The sequence below is a fragment of the Limanda limanda genome, chromosome 4 (genome assembly GCF_963576545.1).
Source record: "Limanda limanda chromosome 4, fLimLim1.1, whole genome shotgun sequence".
Taxonomy (NCBI): domain Eukaryota; kingdom Metazoa; phylum Chordata; class Actinopteri; order Pleuronectiformes; family Pleuronectidae; genus Limanda; species Limanda limanda.
Window position 1 is genome coordinate 15,333,020 of NC_083639.1, and position 23,965 is coordinate 15,356,984.

The following is a 23,965-nucleotide window of genomic DNA, read 5'->3' on the forward strand; positions in this document are numbered from 1 at the left end:
ACTCAAAAAACTCAAAAAACTCAGCTCAGCAAAAAAAAGAAAAATGTTTTTTTCTTTGTTTTTTTTTGCTGGGCGCAGTTTTGGCGCCCCCTTTTATATCTCCAACCTCCAAGATCATACTAAAAAGGAAGAAGAAGAGAAACGTGTCAAGAACGCCTCAGTGGTCTGGCTGTCATCAGCATTAACCATGAAGTTGGTGGTCAGATTCAATACAATGATGTAATTGATGACTTCGCAGCAAGGAAAGCCAGAAGGACTGCACTGTAACACTTGAAGTGAAGGGACTGAAATTTATATAGTTCTTTAGACAACGTTCATTTGCACTTTTTATATTATACAATTTATTTGTTTATTTCTAATATTATATTTTGATTATTTAACACTCTTACATTTACATATATTATTGTATTGTTTGTTATTATTATTGTTTGTTTGGATTCTATATTGTTCAACATTATCTCGGTAATTTTGTTCTTTAATTAAAAATTGTTCATTGTTGCGATCGTTGTTGCGTTTATTTGAAATAAATGCAGTCTTACAGAGCAAAATACCATCTGAGAGTTGCAATTCCGTTTTCATGAAAAATCTTTTTTTTATTTTTTTTTGGGGGGGGGGGGGTTCGCCAGGAGTGAAGCTTGCCTAGAGCGCCAAATGTGCTAGGGCCGGCCCTGTCTGGGCATGTTCACAACATGTTCTGTCACCACCTTGCCAGGGTGGGACAGATTAACGACAGGCTGCTGGACAGGCTTTGTTGGTGTTCTTAGAGCAGGGGTCTCAATTCACTCAAATTACCTGGGGGCCGCTGGAGGCAGTATCTGGGTGAGGCTGGGCCGCATCAGGTATTCCACAAAAAAAAAAAACTTTGCTAAAAAAATCCAAACTTCTCTAATGTCATTACTAACAGTTATTTAACTTCAATGGGTTCTTCTGAACATGAATAGAATATTGAAGAACACGAACAGTTCTTGTAAACATGGCTTCTCTTGCCTACTTCTTGCTGCCAGAGACCTGGCAGCGCTTCCTCTCACATAGCTGAACCACATTTGGCTTGAGGGAGGAAGCAGTTGAGACCCTCAGTATGGCTTGAAGATGATCATCAGTAAGCCTGGACCTGTACCTGGACTTATTGAAGTTCAAGGTGGAGAAGAGCTTTTCACACAAATATGTGCTCCAAAAAAGGCACATGGTCCGCTTGAACATTCGGGAAAGCTCAAGGAAGCTGGGGTTCAATTCTCACAAAAATTGCCCCAGCTTGTCTTCCTTTCCACTCACCTCCCTGAACTTGGCTTTGAGGTCAGAGTTGCACTGCAGGCCAATGAGCTCCATTTGAAGCACAGGAGGGGCATCTTGCACATCAAAGGAGAAGGGATCCGCAAAATTTTTGTAAAAGTCGCTCTGTGCGTCTTGAAGTCTGCAAATCTATGATCAAATTCCTCCTGTAGCCTCACATTTTTCTATACATGTTTGTGCTTACTTTGTGCCGGCGTGTTGGCTTGCCTGCGTTCTGGGACTTATTTGAGCAGATCCGGTACCTCTCGTATCGAAAAAAATATGAACATTAAAAAAAGTTTTTTAAGAAATGATTAAAATAAAATATAACAATATAATGTAATCACTAGAAAATTACGGAGCCCCTGTTGACATCGGTGGATGAATTACTAATTTGTGGCCACGCAATAACAAGATAATCGAATAAATTATATATAAAGCTTTCTTAACAACAGCATCACAATTTCATAAAATAATAACAAATGCAGACTTCTAAGATGAACCAAAATAACTAGCACATCGTCATGTACAGTCCGTGGCTCGGTGCGTAAATGTCACCACCAGAGGATGAGGGAATTTAAATCATTAAAATTCATCCACACATATCAGGTGTAAATAATAATGTAAAACAGCCCAGACTGTAAAATGTAGATATTAGCTCAATGACGTGTTATAAACTGCTGCGGTTTAGAATAATCTGTCTGCGTAAAGAAGCTCCCAAAACCTCACAGCGCAGCGTGTGCGTAAAGGAGCCGTGGTGTCCCTTGAATTTGCCTTCAATTTAACAAATTGTGTGTGTGTGTGTGTGTGTGTGTGTGTGTGTGTGTGTGTGTATGTGTGATAGATAGTTAAAATGTATGAATAAAGTTAAAATGAATGAATGATTTCCATCTGCACTCTATTAGTATAGCCTGGTTGAATGATCTGCTGATCGATTAGTTTTACCTGCAGAGGCCGGATTAGGGGAGCTCTGAGCACGGGTGTCATTCTTGATGCAGCTACTGAAGCAGAAGCACCGTGTCTGAGTGACGTTATTAACATCTCCCCTTTTCAGGTAGGAAATTAATGTTTATGTGCTGTGAATACATTATTGACCTGTTTAGCAACAAGATTATAATGTTTGTATGGTTGAATTTGTGATTGTGTCCTGTTTGTGCAGTTAGTTCACACTTTTTATGTAGCTCTGCTCTGTGTAGTGTAGGCAGGTAGCACCACGTGGTGAGCATGAGTGCACCACATGTTGTGTGCATTGTTCACATGTTTAATTTAGCAAGACAGCTAAAAGAAAGTATTATATTGCTGATGTCTATGTGTATGATTAATGTTCAGTATGTTATGTTTGTAAATAATAAGAGATAAGGTATTTTGTTAATTATCAATAATTTAAGTTACTGTTCAAAGATTAATAGGCCATATATATATATATTGTTACCTGTTCATTTGTTGTAATGTTGTAAATTGATTTTGTGAATTATAAACGATTCTTGATGCAGCTACTGAAGCAGAAGCACCGTGTCTGAGTGACGTTATTAACATCTCCTCTTTTCAGGGCACAACATATGTGTGTGTGTTCCGTTCCGCTGGACACAGAAGTCGCCTTTGCTCAAGACGCCACTTTATTAATCACTGACATAAAGACTGATACCGTCACTGCAGTATAGCCTAAATAAGTCCCACTGCATTGTAAGTGGCATGTGTGTGCTGTTTTAAGCGGCGTTTTATGTGCGTTCCGGACCTGTGCTCGTCGTACCTGCGCTGTGATATGTACTTAGCGTTCCGGCACCTTGTGATTTATAAATGAAGCACTGGATACATCATGACCTGCGCGAAAGAGGGCAGAAAAATATGAATTTCACCCTCCTGCACCGCACATCCAAAGCCACTCTTTTCTCTCCCGGCTCTCTCTCTCACTCACTCTCACACGTACACACACACACACGACCCCGCCCCCCATGTCACACACTTGCATGCTTTCACTGGTCAGGCACACAGTAGGAAACCAGAACATCATAACATTGTCCCACACAGCAGCTAACAGCGGAGCTGCTACAATGTTTGTGCGGGCCGCACTAACATTAAACTTTCATATTAAGGTGGGGGCCACAAAATATCGTCCCGCGGGCCGCAATTGGCCCGCGGGCCGCGAGTTTGAGACCCCTGTCTTAGAGTGTTGTCAAAATTATGTGCGTCACAATAAATAAACTGTGTAAACTGAAGAGCGTAGGAAATGCACAGAGACGATAATTCAACCTGCGCTCAGTGGATTTACGATCAAGGACCACAACTATCAGGTAAATCTCTTTCATTGATGATTAACTATAGTCTCTCTTGCTCTCTCTTTCTCTCTCTCTCTCTCTCTCTCTCTCTCTCTCTCTCTCTCTTTTCTCTCTTTCTCTTCCTTTATTTCTCTCTTTTTGTCTTAATTTATTTTTCTCTCTCCCTTTCCCCTCTCTCTCTCTCTCTCTCTCTCTCTCTCTATAGGGATTAAGAAGATTTGTTTTTACTCTTTGTGTCACCTGATGTTAGTCATTGTTTTTGGGCTGCTTATTTTAAAGTTAAAACTGGTCTGCTGTTGGTTGTGGCTCTTAAACTTGAGTTTCCCCCCTCTCCTATATACTTATTTTCCTATTCCTCTCTCTCTTATCTCTGATTATCTGTTATCTCTTTCAGTTACAATATCATCCACATGTACAATGTTAAAATGAAGAACCTTTGTCTGAAGGTGTAGTTTATTTTTCTGAAAGCATGTCCCCAAATCCAAATGATGCAATGACACAAAACGTGTTCCAATTTACAAATGCCAATCACACAATGATAATCTATTCATACTGAACCAGAAGCTTTTTTTTTTTAGTCAGGTCTATCTGAGGACTCGAACAAGAGACTTGGCTCTGCCTGGAAGCTCAGCGGACTTCTGATTGGCACAGCACTAATATAAATTCTTAAGGGCTGCCTGGGAACTCACGACTGGAAGATGTTTACAGCTGTGAACTTTTGAACCCCTGACACATGCTTAAAAGGAACATTCTGAGCTACAATCGTAGTTAGGTTAAGACTAGAGCTGGGCATGAATTGGTCATGTTAAGGTTAGTGATTAGGCTTTGGTCAGGCGTTCCACAATGAATGGAGGTCAATGCAAAGGACATGCGCAAACCTGTGTGCTGCATGCTCCTATGTGTAATGCTTAAGTTCAGCTTTGGACATTAAGTTCTGTATGCTTTATAATCAAAAGCATGTGTAATGAAAATAACAAGTGTTATTTTCAGTCACGTGTAGAATAGGTAGAGCGCAGTGTTTTCTCAAGTTCAGTTTCTTTCCTCTCCTCCTTCCTCAGCATGGAGGAAGGTGGATCAAATATCTGGGAGAAAAGTAACTGCCATCAGTGAAAACACGGTGCACACAGTTCATATATCTCCAACAATGTGTATGCACAGTCGGAGGTAGTAGAGACACTGATTAAGGTTAACAGAGGCCCCAAGTCACCCTCCGGCATTACTACAGGTTGGTGAGTCAAACAATGATCCGCTCGTTGACTCAGGGCAGAGCATATATGCTTCTCTGAGAATATGCAGGAGAGAGCTCAACAATTTGACTGAGACACAACATCTTCTGTGCTGGGATAAACCACAGCTGAGTAAAGGAAACCGTTGAGAAAAGATATACAACGGTAAGTGTGATCCAAAACTTCCTGTAAATGGGCTGTGGGAGTAGAATTAAGCGTTTCCTTATTAGATTGTGAGCACCGGCCTTCCTCTTTCTGCCAAGCTGCTGATTTCCTTATCCTTAGTTTGTAAGGACGACCCTAGAAATGTTGAAATCATTGCAAACTTAATTTCATCATGGTATTGGACAGAATTTTATTTCTCAAATATTTATGATGTTTTTTTAAATATGAATCTGTTTTTTTTAAATATATTTTTTAATTCATTTTCAATTCATATTTTTAGCTGGTTCAGTGCTGTGTGCTACGTAGACTTTGTCATATACTCAGTGTGATGGGGCAAAGATGAAATATTCAATTTGACCAAAAAGAGTTTAAAAAGAGATTTTATTAACTAAAGGATCTATGGCTTTACATCAATGTATGCTGAAAAAAAGTTGTAAATACATTTTTAAATGGACTGGAGTAAAAATGAATGATGTCTCAATGAAAACACTACAGCCAAATGCATTTTAAGCTGCCAAATCATTATATATTTAGTGATCTGCTAAGCATTGAGTGTGTTTTAAAGCAACAGCCTAATGTCACACACACACTCACTCCTTGTGTCTGAAGTTACTGATTAAAAAGGAAGGGGCCCTCTTTCTGCAGCAGTCCACACTGGCTCCGACCACTATTGGTTGATGTCCAGCTTCAGTAAATTAAGTTAAGCCGGCTAGCTCTCATGTGATAATGGCATCTTTTTAATTACATTACATTCTTGATGTTGTTGTGGTTATAAGCAAGATTCCGCCATAAAGTCCTGGGTTTGGATGCTGAGAGTCGTCAGATTGGTCAGTGAGTTTCTTTTTCTCCCGTTATTTCTTACAGAAGCAATGAGCCTGTTGAGAATGAGCTTTCAATCTATTCATTACAACACATGTATGGAGACACAGCAATGCAAACAATACTCTGTGGTGGGTTTACGGGCCAGAGGGTTTCAGACAGAGCGGGAAAATCAATGTTTAACACAGCTTCTGACATCAGGTATAATGACACAGCAGCAGGAAGAGAAAAAACAGGTCTGTAAAACAAACTAGTACACGAGCTGTGGAAAGAACTTTGTAAAATTTGTAAGAATCAGTGTTATTCTTGTGAGTACTAGCACACGAGGACACATGACTAAACATACACTGGAGTTGGCAGTGTTGTTTACATAGATTATGAGAAAGGAGATCCCCACACCTCCTGACGCAGAATGAATATGTTTTGTTTCTCCTTAGGGTCATTTTGGGTTGTCTCTCTGATGGTGTCTCTTTATGAGCATTTTGTGTCTCTCTGTGGTTGTTTTGCATCGTCTCTCCGAAGTTGTTTAGTGTCTCTTTGTGGCCGTTCTGCGTCTCAACATATTTGTTTTGCCTCCCTATGAGATCACTTTTCATCTCTTTGTGCTCATTTCACCTCATTTAACTGAGCACCATGACTTTTAAACAAGAAGCAGTCCCATCACACAGAAGCTTGTTTGCTCCTTGCTTGTATGATATGACCGTCAGTAGACTGTGCACGTTCAATACTGAACAATATAGATATAGTCCAGACCTGTGCATATATGAGGAGAGAAGCATAGGATTCAGTTGTAACTGGTATAGGACCAGGTCTGTAGCTGTTTTCCCAGTAAACAGACAGGACTCCGGCTTCTGTTTGGCAACTTTATTCTCCCTGGTCCTGTATTATTTATTTTTGTAGCCACCTTATCCACGCGACAGCTGGACTCAACACATGCACACAACGTCAACACGGTTTTACATGACTGCCATGAAGTGGACTAATGTCTAACTACTGTGTCATTCAAAACATTAGTACAATTTACCCCTGAAGAAGTAATAATACAAATATAGGTGAGAAATAGATTAATTAATGCATTAGAAAAAATGTAAGTTCATATTCAGTTTGACAGTCTGACTTATTACTTTCTGAGTATAAGTTATTAAGTTCAATAATTCCTATGTTGCAGCATAGACATGTATAGTGCACGATTTGAGCTATAAAAAATTATGGCATACATACCTGTATATTGAATTGAAAATGAAATGTATAAAAAAAAACTTTTCTTTGTTATCCTCTCCACACTCAGTGGTTTGATATGCTCTCCTCGTGGATTCTTTTTTTCACTGCGAGGTCTAGCCACACCCTCGGTAACCTTATACCTGGGGTAAGAATGGGCCCTAAGGGGGTGTTCACCTTACATGCCTGAGTTTTATTTAATGTCCCTATCTTTTGCTTCTGGTCCTGACTCAGATGTTTCCTAAGCACAGTTAAACAAATAAGCAAACTGTATTTACTCAAGATTGCTCAATTATCCAGGCACATACTGATGCAATCAAACTCAAGCTATGTCAAATGTTTGGATACTTTAGGTGCTCATTACAGCCATTTTATACGTCAGACACACGGCTCACATGTTTGTATTATAGATAGCGTCCAGGCAGCATTTTTAACAATGTGATTTATGTTGAGCAAAGGGAGAATAAAGGAGCCATTGATCTGAGGGAAAGCTGCCCGAGGAGAGGGGCTTCTGAGGGATTGAAGGCCAGCTCTTGTGCTGCTTTTATGTAACAAGCTGTACTTTGCCTGCCATAGCTCCAATAGCGTTTTTGCTTCATTTGAGAGGAAATTTGCATCCGGCATGTCGCTGTGGGATAACTTCATGCACGGTACCTCGACAGCTTCTGTAGCATGAGGTCTGTTCAGTCGGTACTCTGATCCGAAACATCATCTGTTGTTCTGATGAAGAGGAGGAGGAGGGGGGTGCTGTTCCTCATGCTTACACCCGGCCGAGGAATGCAGCAACAATGGAGCATAGATGAGCTGGATGGGCACTCTTGTTTTTATGGTAGAGGAAAATACATTTTCCATCAGCAGCATGATGATTTGGCCTCCATAGTGAGATACTGACTTTACTCTACTTAAGGTAAGAAGCAGGATTTATTCACAATAACTTTTGCTTTCACTTTTTACTTTCTCTGCGGTAATGCTTGATCCAGCTGTTGTCCACATTTCGGACTGACATGTTTACATGCAGAAAGAAGATTCTGAATTAGATGATCTTATTAAATGCATGTGGACCCCATCTGCCCTGTGATTGACCCTGTGTGGACAGTGTTTACTACCACACAAGCAAGTGACGTTGTTCAAAAGGGGGAGAAGCTAGATGCCGCTCACCTTCGTGTCAAAACACAAAGGCGGGACATCCGAGTTAATCATTTGTAAGTGTTATATAATCTTTGGCAAACTTGCTTGATCACTAGTCCTCCTGAAAGCCTTTGACACATGCACATGAGTAAGTATCCACAATGACATTTGTAACTCAGCCTTGTAAAGAAAAATATTTATTGTGGGAAACTAATTTCTTGCTAACATATCAGTCTTTGTGTTGTTGTCAAGATTTGGTTGTAGGTTACTGGGTAGTAGGATTGTATCAAACAGTTTTTAACATATTTTTGTGTCAGTTAATGCAACAGGACAGTGAATTAACTAATAAAATAGTATTGTGTTCATTGTAAATATCATATTACAGTGGATCCTCGTTGCATTTCTCTGAAGAGAGGATAATACTGAATACTAAGAATAGACATGAGGTGACTTGTTGCTCATCCAGGCACATTCTCTTTGCTAATCATTTAGATCTTTAATATGTTAAACATTTAATCAATGAAGTCATAAATCAATGCCTTCAGCTGTATCTGCTGCTGGATGAGTCACATTTGCAATACATGAGTTTGATCTCTTATGATGCACAGCTGTGTGAAGTGTTGTACACTGTACACTGTGTGCCTTTGTAGAGGCTAAATGTGATGTATGACATACAATACAATACAATAACCTCCATCAAATCATCATATTGATTTCAATTACATCACTCATTTCATATGTTCACATCCATAATTGAAGAATTTGAATTGAAATACTGCAGTAAAAAAACATTTTTACTGCAGTATTTATGATCAGGAACCTGCAGCAATAACTAAGATCTGGTCAGTTTATCAGTTTTAGCGGCAACTTTTGTCTTGTGTGTGAAGTTTTATTGTTGGTGTAACCCTGAGCTTTTACATGTCAATCACAGACTCTCCTACACTGTTGATTCGCTACTTTCTGAGACATGCGGAGGCTTTAAAAAGTGAAATAGTGGACAATTGGATTGTGTTGCAGCAGCTGTTTTAGACGTTTTTAAGTCAGTGAAAGATACATTTCCATTAATACCTATGAATTATTTCATCATATGTTGAAATTGATTTCCAGCAGGAGGGTGTGTGGCTTTTCAGGGAAGCCTCATTCCATTCAGAGGTTATTCAGGGTCGTTATCTGATCACAGACACGAGAGGGATGTGTCCTTGAAGTCCCGCAAACTGCCTACATCCGGTGTTCTGTTAGACAAACAGAACAACTGCTCACTTTTCTGACATGAATCAGCATTTTTTTTCTGCTGCAGGTATCGATTGCTGATACAATCACTGTGCAGCCGCTCTACAGGAGGTCACTTTGAGAAGGTTAAATCCAAGTCAAATTCAATGACTAATCGTGCATTGTGTCTCATATCTCATAAAATACTTACAGAATAGGATATTTATTGTGCCCAGATTGTGGAACAGGTGCAGTATTACATTTTACAAAAAAGATAAAAGGAAGTCGGATGATTCTCCCTGCAGCAATTTGAGTTTAGATTTCCAAAGTTAGGGATGAAATTTCACGCTATATTAAATTTGTTGGTGATAGTGATCGTTAATGTTTTTTTAAACCTGTAAAAGTGACTTTACAGACATTTAGGCAGGAAAATAAACCTAAAGCCTCCAATAAGCACTTTACAATAACAGTCAGCTGATATGGACTGGCATTAAAACAAATTGTATTGAGCACTTTAACAACTCCAGCATCCAGATTGGTAATGGCAGTTAAGTTGTTTAAGGGAGGCAGGGTAGGAGGACAAGTTTCTGAAGTGTCTTCCAATAAATTCATCCTGCAGCGTTGGCTGTTAATCCGGCTCCTCAGGGGTCTGAGTCCTGCGGGTGGTCATCCTACTCATCCAATCAACATACTCATTTACAGTCTGAATGCAAGCTGACTGAATGCTATTACATGTAATTAACTGTGTGGTAGGAGAGGAAATGAGCAGCGCCGCTGCAGGAGACACCGCCTCCTGTGAGTTATAAAGGAAATGTTCAGTTCTGGATCTTCAGTTTGTTCAGAATCCCCAGAAGCCCATTTAAGAAGTTTAATTCATTTTTTGTATCTCTTTAGAGTATAAAGCCTTGACTTATATCTTGAAACACATCTTCCAGTTAATGCCCTGCAGCAAATATGCTGATACATATTCATTCACCAGTCTTCTGGCTGTGTTACTGTTCTTTTAACCACTAGGGGGCAGAATGAGTCTAGTATTTGCAATCTATAACAATCAGGCAAAGTTGTGGAGTCCTGTACTGTGGTGCATCACAAATGCTGACCATTGTGTTCTTCAGTAAAAAATCCAAAGCTTCCAACTCTAGTTGAGATTCTGCTGGTAAATCATAAACTTGTGACCAAGTTCTAATCTGTAATCCTGTGTAATCTTGTATAGTGACCGTACATGCACTGCTGTTTCCTTTTCAGCAGATGTTTCTTTAGCAGCAGCAGCAGTTTCTGTAATAAATCCCATTTCCTGTTCTCGTTGTGAAACGTGTGTTGTATGAACCACATGTCTGATGAGATATGAACTTCTCCCTCCAGGCTGCTGAGACTTTAACATGGACAAACCACAGAAGGACAAATCGCCTGACCACAAGAAGACAGATGCCAGAAAGAATTCCACGAAGGTTAGTGTGATTTAACCTCTCACAACGCAGCACAACATTAGCCCTGTCCTTAGACATCTAGGTACTGTAGGTCAGCGCTGCTTGGCATGTTGTTATTTGCATTTTATGTCATACATTAACCCGTTCAGATGACAGGTGCTGTATGTGGACAGGATGTAACTCTGGTGTACTTGAGTAAATATGTACATGACCTATGTCATTTATGCTCATTTTCAAATGTCATTGTGGACAACAGACAGTGTTGGGAAGGATACTTTCAAAACGTATTCCGTTACAGAATACAGAATACATGCCCAAAAATGTAATCTGTAACGTATTCCATTACATTAACTAATCTGAGTAACGTATTCTGAATACTTGGAATACTTCCGGTTTGTATTGCATTTTTTAAGTGTAGGATTGCGGCGTTGTTAAAGTCAGTGGAGCAGCAGCAGTTTAAACTCTCTCTCCGCCGATGCGGCGGGGCAGCTGGATGTCCGGCTCCCATCCACTCCCACCTCTGTGCCGGCCCCACCGGACGCTGAAATACACCACCACCCCCCCCCCCCTGCGCCAAGGCTGCCTCGCGCCGTTTCGGCGTCGAGTCTATTTTTTTTTGCGCTTGACGCGAGCGTATCGCTCCAGGAAACACACTGAAAAATGATTTTAAACGATATTGATGACATTTTGTATGATATACTAAATGATAAAGTATGCATCCCATAGTTTGTATTCCCCTTCTGTTGTCCTGGAGTTTAATTTTACCAATTTTACCGATCACATTATTAAATGCCCCCCTCTGCCCATCCACTACAGACACACAAGCAGTCATAAAGATAAAAAGAGAGGGGGGGGCGGAGAATACGTAACTTACCCTCGACACCCGACATTGAACGGAGCAAACAGCGGAGAAGTTCTTGAAGATAGATGACATTAAATTGGGACGCTGTTGCAGTTAATGTTGCAGCAACAAGTGACCATATGCTACTGGGTCAACGGGTGATATTATTAGCGCTGCCCGGCGCTTCAGCGTCCGGTGTGAACCCTGCGTGCCTCGCTGGTCTCCTGCAGAGCCATGACAGCAGAGCTCTGGAAGCGCAGGTCGGTCTTCTCTCACCAGGTGCTGGAAGGGCAGCTTGCGGATCAGCAGCTCCGTAGATTTCTGGTAGCGACGGAACTCTCTCAGAGCCTCGGTCCCGGGCCTGTAACGGTCCCGAGCCGGTCGCGGTGAGGCTTCTTCACGCCGCCGGGGGCCGGGGCGCTCTTACGGCAGCCCTGGTCTCCAGCTGCTTCCTGGGGGCTTTGCCGCCGGTGGATTTACGAGAGAGTGAATAAACTCGAGAAGTACCGTCATATAATCCACTGATTTCAACAATGTAACTGTATTCTGAATACCATCTATTTATTTTGTAACTGTAACGGAATACAGTTACTCATAATTTGTATTCTAAATACGTAACGCCGTTACATGTATTCCGTTACTCCCCAACAATGACAACAGAGGCCTTGCAACTGTTATAATCTAAAATCACATCAAATTCTGATTCAAGGGAAAACACACACACACACACACCCACACACACACACACACACACACACACACACACACACACACACACTCAGTCGGTTTCTGAGCTTGATCCTGGACTGCAGGTTTTAATTGTGCAGACTGACTAAGGTTCCTGTGGAGATACAACCTCATCCCTTCACTCAGTCCCATCTCTTCTGACACACAAATGATTTCTGCATATTGACGTGTTGAATAGCTCACTGATTTCTTATTTATTCAACAGATCATGAAATAAGCGAAACTGTATTCTGAGTTTGACACACACGGCCAACTCTTCAGATTCCTGAGGGGGTGGGGTGAGGTGGGGGCTCCAATAACACTTTATTTTCAAGCATGCGGGTGGCACGGTCTTGCGGGGGTTAATGCTGACGACTCACAGCAGGAGGTTCCTGTTTTTAATCCTGGTTCGGTTAGGGTTTTTTTTTCTGTGGAGTTTGCATGTTCTCCCCGTGTCTGTGCTGTTTTTCCTCCATGTACTCCAGCTTCCTCCCACAGTCCATAAACACACAGATAGTGCTTAGGTTAATTGGAGACAATATGTTGCGATACACTTGCAACCTTTGGAGGGTTTACCCCACCTCTCGTCAGCTGGGAGTAGCTGAGCTCCACCCTGATATGGATAAGGATAATGGATGGATGATAATAGGATGGCAAGTAAACGTCCTATCAGCAGAGTGATGACTAAAATGCGTAAACTACTGTCATGTCAGAAATGTGTCTGTGTGTGTGTGTGATTGTTTGTTTTTTTTTATGATGCAATTGTTGAAAATGCATTTATTTATTTCAAAGCTTGTAAGAGACATTAAAACAAAGACGATATTTCATCATTTTTCTTTAGCACCTCAGGCAGAGAAGTGACGTGTCATCTCGTGAATGGACAACACCGGGGGCTACATTTCGTAACAGTGTGCAGAGATTGCAAAATGATTACAAAACAATTGTTAAACTGAGCATGTGGGAGAGCACGTTGGTTTATCAGTCAGTGGATTACAGGAAACAGAATGTGTATTTCGAAGTCCCTCTGTTAATCAAAGTGTGTGTCAATGATTCAGCTGAAATTCACAAGCGAAATTTATTAAAATAAAAGCAAAGTTAAACCAAACAGGAAATTAAAAGGTTGTGTTTAGTCTCATATGTATTCAATGCACAGTGCATGGTTTTAAAGGTTTATGCACTGTGGATCTAATTATAACAATACCCTTTTTATATGATCTTTCAAACCACAGTTGCAGCGTGCTATACAAATTGAAAATAAAAAAATTAAGAACCATAACCCTTATTAAATTAAAATAATAGGAAACAATCAAAAACTTAAAAAAAAGATAAAGTAGCAAATTGCAAAGTGATTGAAATATTCCTTCAGATCACAACTAGCAGAAAAATGTGTCCATAATATCTGGGATACCGGGACAGGAGGAATATTGTGGCGAATGACTTAGGCGCATGAACTCAATGGAAGCGTAGACTGTAGTGTACTGTTGTCGTATAGATTATCTGTACATTCATTCGCCAACCCTCAAAAGACAGGAAATGGTACCGTGAATGTTTGTGTTGTAAGTGAAAGAATGAAGCTTTTCCTAACTGGAATGGTTGTTGTTGGCTGTCATTCTGTAGCTCATTAACAATCCAATACCTCCTACCTGCTCCTATGAAGGGCAGAGACCTGCAGAGCAAATGTCCGGATGTGTTCTTTTTTGTGTTGACTTTATTATGTGTTTTTCCGAAGGAAGGAGAAAAGGCTTGAAATCCATAAAAACACACTTAGACATGGCATTCTCTTTCGGGCCCAATAAATCCAGATCTATCCATCTCTCAACATGCTCTCCCACATGCTCAGTTTAACAATTGTTTTGTAATCATTTTGCAATCTCTGCAAACTGTTAATAAATGTAGCCCCCTGTGTTGTCTTGCACGAGAGGAGACGTCACTTCTCTCAGAGAAGCGATTCTTGAGAAAGACAACAACACATGCATGCTCCCAAAAGGAGGACCAAAATGTCAACTCTGCTTACATGCATCTCATAATGTAACTGGCATGTTGATTCATTCAAAAGGGACATTGAATGACTTCACTTTCATCGAAACTGTCCTTTTCTCTTGTGCCCCCTGTTAATTTGATCCATTTAGTGGAGAAAATTTCAGAGAAGCAATATCTCCATTGGAACTTGAGGAATCTATTCCCTTCATCATCTTAATCTAGTAATAAACCACTATTTGTCATTCGACATAATTCATAACATACTGGAGCATTTCAATCAGGATAAACCATATGAAGAATGAACAAAAGATATTGCCATGCACTATACGAGATGAAAGTGATGAGATTTATAAAAGTCTATTTGGCTGGTAGACCCCTTGTGACGTCGTCAAGGTTGGAAGGGGGCGTGGCTGCATAGCATAGGAAACCCCCGGGGGCTAAACACTGCTGGTAGTTGACCGGACCTACAACATGTTCAGGATCTGAATGAGATGAGTGGCCTCAGCTGACCTGGAGGTGACTGGGGAGGAGGAGGGGGGTCACAGCGGTGATGGAATCTGATTGGATTACAGTAAACATCCGGCAGTCAGCTGATTAGACAGATTGGGAATGGGTCAGAGAGAAAGTGTTTGTGATTGAATTTATTCTTTACTTCATTAGGGCCACTTAAAGGGCAATTGTTGTTTATTTGCAAAATGAAGCTTTAACATTATATAATATTGATATTTTTTCTGAAGCTCAGCTTAAATTCAGTCCGGAAGATTTAACCCCCATTCAGTGAATCTCTAATCTCCCTCTCTCTCTATGCTTATTGATCAGCTGATTGTGGGCACAGTTTCCTCCAGCCAATCATGCGGCTGATTTTCAGATGTAGAGCAGCCTGAGAATTTGAACCAACTGTCAGAGACGCTTGTTCCTGAGAGTTCCTGCTGTTCACATCTGATTCCTCCTGATCGTTTCCCCTCGGCGCGTCCCCCTCCAATCTAAACTCTTTCAATTCCTCTGTGTCCCTCCATCAGATAAAAGAGTAAATAAATGAATAAAACCCTACAGCGCATTTTCGACATCTCAAAATCCTCCCGTGCAGTTCAAACCTCACAAAGCTTAAGCTGCTCTCCTCCTCAGCACCTTTACTTCGCGATGGGTCATCATCCCTCATGGATTTCCTGTGTATTGGACAGAGCATCTTGTGCCATTAACATATATTATCGCTTGATGAAAGGTGCCGATCCGACCTATGTTTGTTCCCATCTGCACAATCAATGAAATGACTTCACTTTCTCCTATGAAAGGGTTGGTGCATCTCTCAGATTCTCTGCATATATTCACAGATGCTCCATCTGTTTTTTTTCATTTTTTTTTCAAGGACAGTGGCTCACAAGCCGCTGGCCCCTTTCCTTCCCAAGTTGCAACTCGCTCTGTTCGAAATCCATCCCATCGCGTAGCATGCTATGCCTGGGGCCAGCAACTTATCCTTTTTCAATTTGCACTTTCCTCAGATCGTCACATTCGGTCATTCCGTATCACTCCTATATTCTGTTTGGTTCTCTACTCACCTCAATTTCTTTCAAATAGGATCTTACTTCATTTGGTCTTCCAGACCTTTATCTCGTATGTCTTCTTTATCTCTTGGGCTGCAGCTGAATTCTACCAGGAGCTATATCACCTCAATACATATATCTGATAAATACGTTTAATTGATATATGTTCTAATTATCCTCTGATCTTACCTAGCAAGGAATTCTTTATTCTGTCATTGCCTAGAATACTACATTTACAAGGTTAGAATCATGGATATATTGCACTTCTCCGTCAAAGTCATCCACCACCTTCACTTTCTTTCTCTTCTCTTTTCTTTTGGGGGGAATTACCACGTTCTGCTTCAGCCCCATCTAATCCTGATGATCACATAGGGGTCTAAAATGTCAAAAGATTATAACATTCCCATCACTCTCTGTGCGCAAATCAATAAATGTGGTTAAAACGTTGAATCTAAGTCTCTCCTACTTGAACTGTATTACTCAAACACAGTTGTTTTTCTATAGCAGCATTAGTGAATACACACACACACAATAATAATCCTGTTTCCTGGCCCAGATATCTGGACCTGTGAAACACCCTCTGTTGAATCGACGGTTCTTGTCCGACCTTAACATTGATCAGCAGCAGTGTGACGAGGCCTCGACCGCGTCAGTGTTCGAATGACTGGAGTGAACCCTTGTGTAATGTGCTCTCTCTCTACAGCAGCCAGTCACAGCCTGTCTGTTGAATGCAGCCTTTTTTGGGGCCCTGGGCTCATCTTTCCTCTATGGCTACAACCTGTCTGTGGTCAACGCTCCTGCTCTGGTGAGTCAATCTGTAGAGTCCACTTGTAAACCTGCTGCCAAATTGCCATAAATATTCCTTTAAGACAATGCAGCAGAACCAGGTTTCATTACAGGTATTCTTGAGTGAATGAAAATGTTGTGCAGGCAGATACAGCCTTATCTCCCGTCTTCAGCTGATTGCCCAAACTGCACATGTCATAGTTATGCCAAACCCCATCACAGAGCTCATTCGTCACCAGAGAGCGATGTCATTTAATCACTGGACACAATGTTTCTCTGCAAACAAAATTCGGTTTGCCTTTGGCAATATTTACTGACTTCAGTTCCGTAACCAGACAGAAAATTAATATTTACCGACTGGGGTTATTTTTGGACCTTGTGTTTGCACTGGAGACACAAACTGTTCTGGTAACTACCACATATGTCATCTTGGGGAACTTGATCTAATGTACAATATTCAGTTATGAAACTTGTAAGGTTTGCAGTTTAGATTAAAATAAAGGCAAAGTTTGAAGAGGTGTGTAGATCCAGCCATGATTCATGATTTCTTATGACACTAGAATGTCTCTCAGTAGAGCACATTCCACAAACAGTCCCTTTATGGAATATTCAAATCTGCTAGATCAAGATTTTTATTTGAATCTGCACTAAATTGTACATACTTATAAATGTCAGCCCCCTACATTTTTTTTTCTGATTCCAAGATTTATTTCCTGGGAAATAGGTGAAAATGTTAAAAAGAAATAAAGAAAATTCTCCACAAAATTGTGTAATCTTGCTGACAAACTATGAACAAAGTCAAAAGCATAACGTCCTTGCTCCTTGGCCAAGGTAAAAATACTCTCTCACCACACATGCATACAAACACCTTTGATTCCAGAAGCTGCTTGATGATCACTTTCAAATGTTTTCTTTTTGAACAAGTACAGCTGCACTGGGGCTTGATTCATTCACTCTTTTTCTGACCAAATCTTAAGTCCACCTTGAGATGGAGGGAAATGTAATTAAAATGAATGTGAGTGTGTGTTTACTGGTTAGATATTTTTAGTTCAAGGCTTCCTGTCAGATAAAAGAAAGTCAGCAGCAGACAGAGACCTACTTACTTTGATTGGCCTTTACAATTTCACTTTCTGCGAATCCTCTGCGTGGAGAAACTGAAATTGCCGTTTTCTAGCTGATATGTGCAGAAGCTTTTGAATGAGTAACAGCATTTTCAGAGGTCACATTTTCTAATCTTTCCCTTTGTTTCGAGGTAATTAGATGTCACACAGGTCATTGAGTTAGTATTCAATCATTCAGCTCTGCCCTTACTTATACAAGTACAGGTGGTAATGATCTTGGAAAGTAGATTCTACTGAAGACATCAGATTCTCTTTCTGAATCTCAAGTTCCTTTTGAGTCAGTATTAAATGAAACTTGTTTAACATAAGCACTAATGCTTTAATATTAGAAAAATTATATAGGAGACGAAAGGTTCCAAAAATATAATGATGTGATGTGTTCAGGGTAGATGTTCTGCAATCAGTTGGCTATTCATGCTGTACTTCTGTGGTGTTTTGAAGCATTTTTTAAAATCTCCTTTAAAGCCCATATTTCTCTAGCGTGAAAAAACAATGCATCAGAGAAATAGTACAGTTTGTAGTTTGATTGTTTTTAGTTTGTCTATTCACAAACACAGAGCACAGCGTGTGCTACTTCTCTGATACCAATCCCAAAATGTGATGCTCTCAGCGTTGACACAAAATAATAACCAGTCCGAAGTGTCGGAAGTATATAAAGGCCTTTGTATATTCAGCTAAAGATCTGGCATTGAAAGCGTTCCAATAAAAAACCTTCTTACAGCCGTGATTTAAGAAACAGAGTCTCTGCCCTGATGGCAAAAGCCTGGTCACCTTAATTTACCAGCTTATGAGCTTCTAGCAAGTGTTGGAGGATCCTTTATACTCTGTGTTTCATGGTATTGATAGTGTCGATTGGTAATATGTTAATATGTCACCATTTTGCTGCACAGAGAGGACACACCCTTTGTTGCCATTTCAGCCCTGCCCATTATAAACCAGTGTGAACAATAAATACAGTCAAATCCCTCAAATGAAACAAGCAGGACTTTTCCCAACTTGGCAGAAACCATTTCAGTTCATGTGGGAGAACTATCCCCCAAAGTGAGAAGCCGGCAGAGAAACTTTGTTTTCAGGTCGTTTGTATTTTTTTTTAGGCATTTTACCTCTTGTCCAGTCTCAAGTCAAAGAATAAAGGATGAGCAGAGAAATGGTTCCAGGGCAGTTTCTATCTGGGGTCATTGTAAGTCCCCACACGTTTAACCCAGTTTGAGGCACACAGGAACAGGAGTGGATAAGAACAGTAAGAAGATCACAATGTGAAACTGAGATCAAGTCCCCACAGCCTCTAGAACAAGGGCTGGAAAGAAATTCAACCATTATCTAGGTTTTGTAAAGCCTTAAGGAAAAGGCCCTCTGTATTCGGCGGCAGTGTGTGTGGCTGGACAGGGAGTCGAAACCCTGGAGCTTTGGACTGGGAGTACGGTCATGGTTGGATAATCATTACAGCCCTAGAGTCCACACAAGGCAGGTTACACAGAAAAATTGTATAATATCTCAAGAAAGAAAGAAACAGTGGATAGGTCCATAAATGACCATAGTCATTAACAAACTGTTCTCTCTATATGCCTAGAGGAAGCCATCAGCCTAGTTGCTCTCCTCTGCTCGAAACCCTTAGCACAAATTTTTTTTGAAATGTGCTAAATCACTGAGGTTTATCTGGTCAAATATCATGTTTGAGTCATTGCGTGTTCCTATAGTAACATCAGCTACTGCACAGAGAAAGAAATGTTCTTTGACTTACAACTTGTTTATAGTGCCAGCTGCTTTCATTTCTGAATTTTACACACTGAGATCTTGAACAAAACAAAACACACCTTCACTGGAATCGCAACAGAGCAATGAGTTAAAACAGTGGGGTTCTGCTTTTAATTAGGTGTTGACTAGTCACCACAGTGTTATAGTCCTGATTGATGAGGTGAACTCTGTGAGAAAGAAGAGGATGAAAGAGAAAGAGAGGAAAAACTGACATCTCTGATCTGTGTGATCTCCAGAATCCGAATTGATTTGCTCTAACGCTGGGATAATATGAAAGACTAGAGAACTATACATCTTCTCATAACTGTGATGCCCATTAGGTGCTATTTGTCCTCAATCCATCACCAGCAGCAGGGGAATGACAAAAGATGCAATCTATTAAAATTCTGCCCCTGGTCCCAATGCGTCTTTAGCACATCAGTGGGTACATGTCTCCGATGATAAAGTGGAAAAATATTTCACACTATTCCACTTGGGGGCTTTGTGTTCCCTGATAAAATATCGCCACATTTATAAAACCACATATTGTGTGTGCTGCGAGTTTCTGGAGTACGTATAAGTTCAATACGGAAGAAAATGAAATGGTCCCAGAACAATTACACTTTAAAGTCAAATCGTCAAACAATCACTACAAACCTACCACTAAAATCTCCTAAAGGTCTCTCACCCTTCATATAAACATATACACACATAAACTAACATCCTAATGACCGTACGTGTGTGTACTTGTTTTTGTTACCGCTCTAAAACATTTTCCAACATTAGAACTGACCTTGGCTGCTTTCAGACATTCACTGAACTCGGATAATCTCCTAACATTCTCTGGATGGGCTGTGGGTTTGAACACAGATTTCCGAGCGTTTTCAAGTTTCTCCTGACAGCCCCCAAATAAAAACTCTGGAGAATGTCCAGCCCATGTAAGAACTCAGCAGGAGATCCTGTGGAGGATTTACCGCAAGCAAGTAACGTTTCTAGCACATAACAGATGCTAAACTTAAAAAAATTATAATAACTAAAATATCTCAGTAGTAATAAGAGCTGCCGATCGCCTAGAAGACTCCGACAAAGATGTGCTGACGCTGGTTTCACAGTGCTGTAAACGAAAACCTGTGATCTCCTGCATGCTGTGCCACCCCTCCCCTGAAGGATTTGGAGATTACTGTGATTTCTGTCAGGGGTTCATGTCTGAAAACAGCTCTTGTCAGGACCAGTGGACCTCATGAGGACTAAAGCCTGGTCCTGATGTGGCAAATCAGCATTTCCTAGGTCCTGGTGAGGGTTAGTGATGAGATGTGAATTATGGTTAGGTCTCGTTTAAGCATGGGGATTAAGTTTTAGTTAGGCTGTCCACATTGAATGGAAGTCAATGCAAAGTCCTTATAAGGATAGCTGAGCAAACCTGTGCAAGTGCATGTGTAAGAACGAGTGGGGTGTGCTCCATCGGGAGTGGTGTGTAACATCCATTCTGACAGGCAGACTGCGGGAGACACTTATTTTTTACATATTTTATTCCTTTCATTTCAAACGTTGGGATCTATGAAAACAAACTCGACTTCAATGGGTGAAGATGTTATACGACTCAAATCTAAAATTCCAGTCAATATTCCACAGCAGTGCCGCGCCCCCCCCCCCCCCCCCCCCCCGAGCTCTGAGGAGAGGATGGACACTGTTTTGCATCCACAACTCTGCAGGCTCATTTTGATGCATCTTCATTCATGAGATGCTGTGCGTTGACCATGTGGTCAGATGTGTACGCGATATGAAATTAAATCTGTGCACAGCGGGACTGTGATCCATAAATCTGGTTAGTTTTTATAGCACATCTTTTTGGGGCATTTGTGCATACGTATGTTTTTAGTGTGGATCCGACATTGTTTTATAAATGAGCCCCTACTTTTCACAGGAGGCTTTATTATAGCTTCATTAAACAGTTTGGAATTATTTGCTCTTAAGGGGATGACTCCTACAACTCAAAATTACAAAACCTCGTCTGCACTTCCATCACAAATCCAATCCTGCACTTTCACAGATTCAACAACTCTTGAGTTTTACCAGCGCTGCCCTGGATCACCTCCAGCTCAACTGGTAAAAAAGTTTTCAGTATGCACTGCAACCTTTAACCCATCAAGACCTGAGGTTCCACTTTAATAAAGCACTAAGACCTCAGCATTGTTTGAAAACCTGAGGCTTTTCTGAAAAACTCCTCGAAAACTTTTATTTTTCAACAGATATGGAGATCAAATCAAAACCATTTGAAAAGCTAAAACATTTGGCTTTTATTGCAAATCCCTGCTTTTGACTGGAAATATGAACTTTTGTCAACATATCAATAATTTCCACAATCAGTCAGCAATAACCATATATACCATATACCGTAAACATTCGTCTCTTCTTCCATGATCACACCCATTCCTAAATGGGGACACATGCATATGTTTCATCCTGTCAAGCTTTTTTTCTCTAACAACTCCTGATGCTCAAAACTCTCAGTCACTAATCTGCAGCCGAGGAATTACTGCTCATTAATTCATTAGCTCCTGCCGCTAATTCCAATTTATATAAAATGAAGCGACAAGCCGCTTTTTCCCTAGTGTAGTTCATTAAGGGGACTTGAAAATAACAAAATGTTAAAAAACAGTTAAAACAAACCACCCAGGCTCCTTTAATCAAAACATTTAATCAACCCATGTCAAAACGCATTGCGGATAGATTCTGTAAACCAACATTCAGTGTCTCGCATACACAGCAGGTTTACCTCCAACAGTGAGATAATCTTAAAAAACGATGTGTAGCTGCAGTGGTTAAAGGAATATTAATACAAGCTCATTCACTTGTAATTAAACCTATGGCTATAATAGTCTCAGGCACCACAGGAACTTGCCATTCACTCTGACATTTTGCCTTCAATTTACACTCAGCAGCTGCAACAAAGACCTGCCAATGCTAAAATGTAGTAGCGTATGGGGATTACTTTTGGTTTTCTGCCGTGATCTTTTTCCTTTTTCACATGGTTTAAATGAGAAACCTGGAGTCTTACTTTATTCACATGTGCCAAACTTCACACAGGGAAAGTACCACGTGGCAGAAGTGAAGTGGAAGGAGATGGAAGGAAATTACAATAAAGCAAAGCATCATGGTACTCGGGGACCACTTCCATGAGGTCACTTAGGTGGAATGTAAATCAGATACGTGTAGATGCATTCAAGAGGCTTTCAGGAACGACTAGACGTGGTTTCATACGCTTTCTCTGCAGATGTCGAAAAAAACTGAAACGTGCACAAGCTTTACTCGTCCTAGTGTAACACTTTACTGAGCGTGGTGAGGACATAGATGCAAATTGTCTGACTGCATCACACTGAGTAGCTGTAGCACTCATCTGATCCTGGGTCAGATCAGCCACTGGATGATCTTTGTAGGTGCAATTCTCTTAATTCTGAACTCAAAACAATAAAATATTTGTCTTGCTTGTAGTTCATTTATTTGTTTGTGTTATGGATACCAAGTTGTCAAGGCAGTAATTACATAAGAATCATTTGTGCATATTCAGCATTTGAAACCCTCCATACAATTAAGGCCGGGGTATGGAAATAAAATGGGATTACTGATCTGCACTATATAATCTTATTACAGAACTTTGAACCTGTTTTCTCCACAACCTGATTCGTACAGGTATTCTGGTTACACTGGTGTAAGTGTTTGTCAAGGATTTAGTGCTGCCGTGTTGTGCAATAAAACAATATCAATAAAACAATATCTGTAATTATTGCATTACAAAGGTTCAATTTATATTGATGTGAGGAGGTGATCTACCACAGATTTTTTCAAATGTTTACTGTTAAATCAAATGATAAAATTATTGATATCAACTTGTATAAAAATGTTTATCTTGATGTCATTTTCTGCCATATCATCAAGTCCGAGGTGAACACATTCCCAGGAATTAGGTGACGGTACTAACAAGAGTTAACTATGATAGTCTGCCAATAGATGTTGGACCGAGGACACTGTAAAGTGTCTGCTAGTGACAGACCAAGAGGCAGGTAACAGATGGGTTGTGAAGTAAGAACCATTCTGGAACTGAGAGGAGAGGAAGTGCTTGAATGGTTGTCAAGTCTTAGATGTTGGCAGGTTGCAGGCAGACCAAACGGGAAGGAAACAACAGGGAGTGAAACTGAAGCACAAACACTTCCAAGGATGTGAACAGACAAACTGACAGGAGAGACAGAGGCTGACCATCTGTCCACACTAATGCAGATACTTTGCAAAATGAACCTCGTCCTCTGCGTTTGGGTCTTTTGTGCAAATGGTGTTTTAAGGCAAGAGATTTTTACACCTCCTTATAAAGTGCAGATTTTCAAAAACTCCGGTTTGTGTAGTCGTTTTTGTTCATGTCTGGATGGAGATATTTTGTGAAGCAAAGGTTGCGTGGACGGACATTTTTGGGTGAAACATATCAGTTCAAAAAAGTATCTGCAGTC

The 23,965-nt window shown here is 40.5% G+C and overlaps 1 protein-coding gene across 4 annotated transcripts in view; it reads left to right on the forward strand.

The window, feature by feature from the left end:
* Positions 1–2,743: 2,743 nt before the first annotated feature.
* The window catches only part of slc2a9l2 (solute carrier family 2 member 9, like 2), a 114,667-nt gene continuing 93,445 nt past the window's right edge, over positions 2,744–23,965 (forward strand). The window contains exons 1-3 of one of the 4 annotated variants that reach the window (XM_061069001.1): positions 2,744–3,560; positions 10,673–10,758; positions 16,529–16,630. In XM_061069001.1, coding sequence (XP_060924984.1) covers positions 10,690–10,758; positions 16,529–16,630 — 171 coding nt within the window. In that variant the 5' untranslated portion in view covers positions 2,744–3,560; positions 10,673–10,689. Of the gene's footprint in view, positions 3,561–5,972; positions 5,992–7,613; positions 7,881–8,189; positions 8,250–10,672; positions 10,759–16,528; positions 16,631–23,965 lie in introns of those variants that run through there. The other 3 variants (XM_061069003.1, XM_061069002.1, XM_061069000.1) reach the window with 3 other exon arrangements.